The sequence below is a fragment of the Zea mays genome, chromosome 2 (assembly GCF_902167145.1).
Source record: "Zea mays cultivar B73 chromosome 2, Zm-B73-REFERENCE-NAM-5.0, whole genome shotgun sequence".
In the NCBI taxonomy this organism is placed as follows: domain Eukaryota; kingdom Viridiplantae; phylum Streptophyta; class Magnoliopsida; order Poales; family Poaceae; genus Zea; species Zea mays.
Window position 1 is genome coordinate 20568024 of NC_050097.1, and position 8560 is coordinate 20576583.

The 8560-nt window shown below is 50.4% G+C and overlaps 1 protein-coding gene and 1 long non-coding RNA gene across 2 annotated transcripts; both read right to left on the minus strand.

The window, feature by feature from the left end:
* Positions 1-1292: 1292 nt before the first annotated feature.
* Positions 1293-1938, minus strand: LOC109944483 (uncharacterized). The gene is made up of 2 exons (XR_002267522.1): positions 1853-1938; positions 1293-1734 (listed from the first exon to the last, which is right to left on the minus strand). It is a non-coding gene; the product is annotated as an uncharacterized lncRNA (long non-coding RNA).
* A 3426-nt stretch (positions 1939-5364) lies between these two features.
* LOC100382187 (Scarecrow-like protein 6) lies at positions 5365-8127 on the minus strand. The gene has a single exon (NM_001174946.1). It carries the CDS (start codon positions 7898-7900, stop codon positions 5735-5737), a length of 2166 nt encoding a protein of 721 aa, NP_001168417.1. The 5' UTR covers positions 7901-8127; the 3' UTR covers positions 5365-5734.
* Positions 8128-8560: the final 433 nt, after the last annotated feature.

Genomic DNA, 8560 nt, shown 5'->3' on the forward strand with positions numbered 1-8560 from the left:
TGAATACGTCTTGATGGCTGCTGGAGCAGAGGCGGACCCAGTGGGTGGTCCATATGGGCCACGACACACTCTAAGATTACATAGGAGTAGTTAGCATATTGGTGTAAGTGTTATATCTTGAATTTGGTAGTCAAGGTTTTCGAGTCTTGATAATCCATATTTTTTGTTTGTTTTTTTTTATATTTTTTCTGGCACACTCTAAACATAGCAGCTGGGTCCGCCACTGTGCTGGGGGTATGTCCTTCCCGGACGCTATCAACTGACATGCTAGAGAAAATAGGGACTCATCTTAGCCGCATCCGCCTCTCTTGCTTGGGCCACGGTCGTTCAAGACATAGTTGCCATTTCTCTCGCTACACGTATGGTGCTAGCACACCAATATCGTCGCATTTCATCCTTGCATATGTGGATACCGTATAGACACAAATGTGGTTATTACGGTGTTGATCATGAGTAACAAGCTTGTTGAGAAGCACGTGTGAATATATTGCTGCTACTAGTCTATATCCACCGCTTTCTTTTCTTATACAACGTTGTGTGTCTTACAATAATGATTCATGATACTCTTTTCATATATTATCTTAGGTGAACATATTAGATATGCAAAATACGTAGCGTATTTCTCAACACAGTGCAGCAGATGCAATCATGCAATGCACACGCAGCAGGCAGCCCAGTGACCGACGACGATCGAATCGGGGCGCTTACAACACCGGGGCTGTAGGAAAAGTTAGGGAGCAAGAGGGGTGCATGGCAGCTTAAACAAATACTCCACCCAAGACTCGCCATCATCTTTTGCTTAAAGAAAAGGAGCTGTCAGCCTCATGATCGGATAGCACGTTCTCATGCAGTTTGTTTAGTCCCACGGATGAGCGTATTAATTAAGAGGGGGGGGGGGGGGGGGGGGGGGATATATAGTATATGCGTCAGCAGACATGACAGAGAGCTAACTCGAACCCCCCATCAGACCTGTAACATGGAGCCTTTTAGGGCTCCTTTGGATACTTGGAAAGAAAATACACATGTATTTACACCCCGAAGGGAATTTCCACCCTACACCAGACATCCCTGCCCCACTAGGTGATTAGAACCCTCTAGAGGTAATTTTACCCAATATCTATTTGGGAGGGATAGGGATTAAAATCCCGACCAATAAAAAATAGAAAATTCAGAAAACATAGAAATATAAATTGTTGCGGCAATACATAAAATTATTAGCAAGGATAAAAATATTCATACAAATCCGAAGTACATGCATCAAACGAAAATATTCCATATAAATCCGAAGTACATAAAAAGGTAAATTGTCACAAGGCAGTCCAAAGATAACCATTCCAAAGTTCATACAAGAGTTTCTCATGTCAACCTTCACTACAATGTCTCAAAACCAGATACAAAGAAGCCAAAAATGAAGCACCATCTGCAGCCATCAGCTTGTAAACACCAACTCTCATGTTGCATGTTGCCTAAGATAGTTGCATGTTGCCTTAAAATCTCGGGCTCCATACGAAACTCTGACTTACACCAACTCTCATGCCCCTCTAGAATTTCCTTCATCTTTTTAGCACCAGTATATTCAGAAGTATGAACTGGCCTTTTCTCATCATTAAGGCACTGAAGTATGGCAGGAACTATTACAAAAAACAATTCATCGTCTTCTTTTTGTTGTAATTGCATGAATTTCCTAATTTTTTCCTTTCGATATTCCATAATCTTGTCACTAGATCCCATTATCTAAGAGTTGCAAATAGTACATAACTTAGTTATAGTATTAAAAATAGTAAGTGATAAACAGATAAACAGGTAAACAGATAAACTGATGAATTAATTACCATATTGAGAAGTGAGTTACCGTGGTAGCTTCTGTTCTGAGCGAAATCCCAGCGTCAGGGAGCACTGTCGTCTGCTGATCACTGCATATTAATTGAGAAGTGAGTTTACAATAACATATTATCAGTCGTGGTCGAACAACACAAAAGAATTTTTACGACAAAAAGTATAGACCCAGATAAATATATCAGATGATGTTTTGAAATGTCTAAAACATTTCATTGCATGGGGTTGTCCTCAAGTACGATCAGAATAGGAGGTATCCAACTATTAATTTGTTTGGCATGATAAAGGTACATTTTGCAGACATAAAACTTGCTCCTTCCTTTCATTTAAAACTTGCTAGTGCTCCTACTATTCGTTTCACCAATAACGTTTGAAATACCAAGAGGAGCTGACATTTGTAGATAGATATAAAGATGAAGCACTTTAGACGCATAGACTCTGGCTAGGCCTGAAGAGCGGCGGCTGCATTAAGGTCTGCTTGGCCCATGCTAATTAGGCGTTGTCGGCTGAAACTTCTGCTAAAGAATGTACTAGAACATCCGCGAGAACGAAGAAGTTGATGTACCTAAAACTTCTCCTATGCCACAGATTTGCCGCAGACTGTGTCGAACGGAGAGGATCTGAAACTTCTGCTACGCTTCGGATTTGCTGTAGATTGCGTCGAGTGGAGAGGGGCTGAAAATTCTGCTACGCTCTCGACTTGCTACAGATCGCGACGAGTGGAGAGGAGCGGCGAGCGGCGTGGGCGTGTTTCCTAGCGATGGAGGAGTGTGCGGTGATGGCTGGCGCTGGTAGCGTAAACCCTAGCCGCCATGGCGAAACACGGACTTGTGGAGGAGAAACACGAAACACGGAGGTCGAGCTAGAGAAGGGAACGAGAAACACGAGCCTGGAGACGTTTTTTTTCATCCCCGTGGATCAACGTGGATAGAGTGAAAAGGCCCGGGACATTTTTGGCCCACACATCATCCAAAAGGCAGCCCGGGATAAATAGTGAAAAAAAGGCACGGGTCTCATCTCCCCCGCGGTTTGGGCCGGGATCCCTGTGGGGAATGCAGCATCCAAAGGAGCCCTTAGCGTTTTTCAAATCATAGATTTGTTTGCAAGCTTCAAAAGAAAACAAACAGCCAGCAGCCTGTGATGAAACTGGTGGTGCATGCGTCTGCGTGGAGCCGCGAGAGAGGGGGGCCAATGCCAATCAGAGCGCAGGAGATGACGACGCCGAGGCGTGAACAGAACAGGGCTCCTCGTCCTCGCCCCACCGCCAGCAGGCAGGGCCGCAGGGGGGGACACGGGCCATGTGATGAGGGAGGTCTCAAGCCACGAAATAATCATCGGAAATAAAAGCGCGGGTGTACTGTCTGTAACCTGCTGCCCAAGTGCCGATGCCCAATTTAATCGCGAACAGGGCGCGGTAGTAGTACAGCGCAAGTGCGAGTTATTTATTGGCGAAGGGACAGCGCTTGGACCACACGGCCAGTGGGGCCGGCCGGCCGCCACTCGATCGCGGGTGCTCCGTGGTTGCCGTCCCCGCGGTCCGGCGGTCATCGGGCGGGCCCGTAGATTTGTACGCAGACGCTACAGCTGCACTTAGGGGTGGGCACATTTTTACCATAAACCGAAAACCGAACCGAACCGTACCGAACCGAACCGAAATTTCGGTTTTTTTGGTAGTTCGGTTCGGTTTCGGTTTTTGTATCTAAGAAGTTCGGTTTTCGGTATCGTAATCGGTTTTCACCGTATACCGAACCGAAAAAACCGAATACCAAACTTTATCAATTCTCAAATTTGACTATTCGATTATGTGAACTAATTGTGTGATATAATTAAATTGTTATTCACTTATTTGTATGTGATGTATGATGTATATCTAAATATTTGTACCTATATAATTTTTACTTTTTAAAATTATATGTAACCTATCATGTAAACTTGTTGTATGTATTGTCTTGATTATAAGTTTGGTATTCGGTTTTTACCGAAAAACCGAAGTAAAAAACCGAAACCGAACTTTTCGGTTTTTCATTTTCTAGAAAACCGAACGGTTTCTAATGTTTGAAAAACCGAAGTTTTTTAAAACCGAAAAACCGAACCGAAGTTTAGAAAAAAACCGAATGCCCAGCCCTCTGCTGCACCAGCGCATGGAGGAGGAGGAGCAGTGCCGGTAGGGCCAGGACCCGAGAGCTGCGTGTGAAACAGATCAGGGGCAAGGAACAAAGGGGGGGTTTCCATTTGCGAGGGTGACAAGCATTTGACTGTGGCTATCCTGTAATGGCGGACGACAAGGCAGGCGCAAGTCCGTGTCTGGGCATAAAGCGGCGTGTGGTAACCAGATTACCACAGATGCAAAGCAAATTGCTGTGCTTGGCATGGCAAGCGGATAGCAGCACTGGAGGAGTGCTGTTGCAGGTCGGTTGCTCTCTCTCTCTCTCTTTCAGGACAGATTTAACAGTTCAACCAACAATTAGTTGAAGAGTTATTTCCCCTATTATAAATATCGCGCAAAGAAGGGTTTTGGGGCCTTTTTCTTTTTGCTGGTATATTTTCAACTGCTTGCTACTACACTGGTAGGGAGAAACCGTAAAGTTGATTACGACACTCCTTTTCCTAAAGCATGATGCATGCCTGAATGAATGAATCAATGAAAAAAAAAGGGGAAGCCGGGAGTCGCTATACACACAGGGACACAGACTATCATATATACGTGTGTGTCGACAAAACCATACAATTTCCAGCTGTTTGAGCTTGACCGGCGTTCTCAAGTGCCACTTGCGAACAACGAATTCTTGCGTATGACGCAGGCACTATTGTGAATTTGCACACCGGTAGAGAGCCGCTATGATTCAGCAATAGAAAACAGGAAGGGCAGAGTGCAGCGAAGACAACCACCATGGCTTCTGCCTAAAATTCATGTTGTCCTCTACTTGAAACAGAAAAGACTTCATCCCCTAGCAGCAAGCTTGTCTACGAAGATTTCAAACCATATAGGCAGTTTATTACAGGTCGGAACAAAATAGCATATCGTCGTCTCACCGTGCTATATATTTTTAGCCTGGTGTGTTGCGTGGAAAGAGAACAGCATGACCTGTAAACCCCCAATATTCCATATATCGGACTCAGTTGTTTGGCAAAATAAGCCAGTACGGTTTGCAAACTTCAAATTCTCCGTTTCTTAAAACAGAAACACAGGTGTTCACCATGCCATATGCCTTCCGTTCCAAAGTCATCTAGCTTGTATTAAGTGCCAGGCATACAGAATGTTCCACGGCCAAAAGTGTTTCCTCTATCACACGCAAATCAGCTTCAATTCTTATAACGGCGGTTTATATATGTAAAAAAATAACTCTAATGGTAGCTGCAATTTAAACTGAGGACGCCTCATCTCATCACCAGATGCCTCAATCGAAATTTCAGAGCACTGATTCTGCATCGCATGATGCAAGTCTCTAATGCAGCAACAGCATCAGCATGATCCATGATCCACGCTTTAGAAATCCATACATCAACCATGGATATGAAGCCAAGAAAGAAAAAAAATGCCCAACCATTTCAGTTCATATGTCAGTCTTCATCTGATTTACCTAGTAAAATAACGAACACCATTGCCACAAATACGCCAAAGTAGCCTCCGGCTAACCAAGAAGAGAGCACGAACAGCGTTGAGACCCTAGTACCAACATGTTACATTGTAGGGGGACACCCACACCAAGATTGCAACATTCATTAGGCCTAGCTAATACTCCAAAAACAGCAGTAAAGCAATCAGAGGCGTGGAACAACCATGACAATAGTTTCTTTGCAATGTTTGCAAGATAAAACGCATATTACCGGAGTTAAACATGCCTGCGAATAGTGTAGGCGCGACGACGACGATGGTTGACGGATGAGGTTGCTATGATCAGCACCGCCACGCCGAGACAGACACGAGCTCGCCCCGCTGCCAGTACAGTGCTAGACCCATTCCACACTTCTCCACATGGAATCCTCGGACCTGCACCCGCTTCAAGAGGCAGTCAGCTTGTGCCTCTGCAAGGTTGCTGAGTGGCACTGGAGCAAACCCAGCCGATGTAAAAACTGCCCGCCAAGCCATTGCCTTTTCAGCCTTCCGACGGCCAAGCACTGCATCCTCTACTCTCGGTTGGATCAGAAACCTCTCGATCTTACTGGCAGCATCCGCATTGGTGCCAGCAGCATCGAGTGAGTCGAGAAGGAACATACAGGACTGGAAGCAATTCATGAAGTGCTGCGAAAACGGGAGGTCACCCCGGTCACTGCCGTGGTCAATAGCCACAACAATCTTAGGAGCAAGCTGTTTCACCAACTGAAGCAACATCGGGAGCGGTGGCGTGCGTGCAGAGCAACCAACGGGGAGGCAAACAGCGACAACCTCATCGGCGCTAGGAGCAATGAGCTCTGCGGGATCAAACGCATCGAGATTGATGGCAGTGAACTCAAATGGAATGCCAAGGTCCACAGCAAATTGCGACAGGTTCTCCCGAGTAAGATGCAGCTCAAGCGGGTGGTGGGAAGCACTTGACACGAAGGCTGTGAGCTTCAACATTGGCAGGGGACCGTTCCCAGTTCCACGGCGGTATGCGAGCTCCTGCAAGAAGGAAGCCCACTGGCCGCCAACACCAAGGTCGAAATCAATGATGCGGATACAAGACGAAGTTGTTGAGGCGATCTCGTCAAGAAGCGCCTGTGTGGCCGTAAAATTGGCGAACTGGAGCACAGGCGAGAGGTCGGAGAAAGACTTGTATGCACCGAGCTTGAGGGCGACGTCGAGCGGGGAGGTTACGCGAGTGGAGCCTTGGTGGCCGTCGGTGAGCGCGAGGAGGAGGGCCTCCCTGAGGTAGGAAGCGGAGCGGAGTAAAGGCTTCCCGATTGGGGGAAGCTGCTGATTGAGCCGCGCCAATATCTCTCGCGCGCCGATGGAGTTGCCGACCTCAGCCGCCATTGCCGCCGCAGCAAGCTCGTCCAGGAGCTGTTGATGTTGCTGCGCCGCCGGGGTTGTTTTCATCGCTCCCCGCGGCGGTTGCAGTGGTGGCTGGAGCTGGAAGGGCGTGGTGGTATGCAGTGGCGGGAATGGTAGACCCTGCGACGGCGGCGGCTGGAGCTGGTTTTGGAGGAGGAACAGGTTGTCGGGCATAGAGTGGTGGCGCTTCGGCGGGGGCGGGAGATGTGGCTGGTGCTGATGGTCGGGGAAGGAGGGGAGCGGCATGAAGAAGGAGGCCGCCGGCAGCGTCTGGTGTTGATGAAGTAGACCTGCCGACGGGACTCCCAGAAGCGGGGGCTTTATGTCGGCACCGTCGTGGAAACGCATGGTCGTGGCCGCCGGCGGCGGCGGCGGCTGAAGCACCGCCTCGGTTGGTAGGAGGCCGAAAGTGGAAGTGGCCTTGCTGCCGCTACCGCTGCTGCCGCTGAGCGACCTTGCGCCTGGGGACGACAGGTCGGAGGCCAGCGCCCCGGCCGAGGCGCCGCCGCCACCGGGGTGATGCTGCAGGGAGAACCCGAGCGGGTCCGGTGCCGGGAACCCGAAGCCGGCGGCATTACCGAGGAGCGGCGGCGGCGGCGGCGGCGGCTCCATGTCGCCCGGCGCGGCCATGATCCAGTTGAGGAATGTCTGGTCCTGCCCGGCCGCCGCCGCGGCGTCGCCGAGCATGGCATCCCAGCCCTCCTCCCCGACGAAACCGATGTCCAGGGCCCCCGGTATGGGCGGTAGGTCACCGCCGGGCCACTCCTCCTTCCTCCCCCCACCGCTTCCGCCGCCGCCGCCGCCGCTGCCGTGCTCGCCTGGCGCCGCCCATTTGGTGGCTTCGGCGGCGGCGGCGGCGCTGTTCTCCGAAACCGCCGCCACGCCGGAAAAGGAGTCCCCCGCGGCGCCGCCCAGGGACGAAGACAGCGTCGATGTCGAGTACGGCGGGCTCGGGCTCCGTCTGCAGTCCAGCACCGACGTCGGCTCCAACAGCAGGTGCCCTCCGCCGCCGCCCTTCCCGTGCGGCCAAAGCAGCGCCTCTATGGTCCCCGCCCCGTTCCCGTCGGCACTGAAGGGCGCCGCCCTCATGTACCTACTCGCGCGACCCCTGGCGGCGAGATCTGGGGCGCGAGGCGGTTCCTTCTCGGTGGTGGCGGTGGCGGCGCTTGCTTGTGCGGGTGGGCGCGGAACAGCGAGGAGCGGTGTGCCTGCACGCACCTGCCTGCCTGTTGCCGCTGTGTAATAGGTATAGCACTCTGTAGCCGCTCCTCAGCGGCAGCGGCGGCAGCCCTGCTCTGCGCTCTGCGGCCTCATGCTTGAATTCGTCGGGTGGTGGTGTGGTGGTGCCTTGGCCGGCCTCCCCCCGCCTTCCCTTTCTTTCTTTCTCTCTCTACCACTGCCATGGTCCCTGGATGCGTGCAACATAAAAAAGGTTAAAAAGTGTGCGCCCTCCTCTCTCTTTCTTTCTTTCTTTCTTTCCCCATCCATCCTCCGATCCTCGCCTTTTTTTTTTTGCGTTTGCTTCCCCTATGTTTCCGCTCCCGTCCCGCCTGGACTGACTGACTGGTTTTGTTTCCCGCGATCTTAAATCGTGGACCTCGTACGTGTTCATTGGTCCGGCAAAAACTTTTGACGGTTAGTTGTTCCATTTCTCGTTGCGCCGTGCGTATCACGAGTACCGTGATTCTAGTTACTCCTCGTGAATAGCCAGTCCTGACCATCGGAACGTGCTGCGTTTTTTGAAACAGA

Coding starts and splice junctions, on each gene's coding strand:
- LOC100382187 (NM_001174946.1), bottom strand. CDS start 7,900: ATGAGGGCGGCGCCCTTCAGTGCCGACGGGAACGGGGCGGGGACCATA.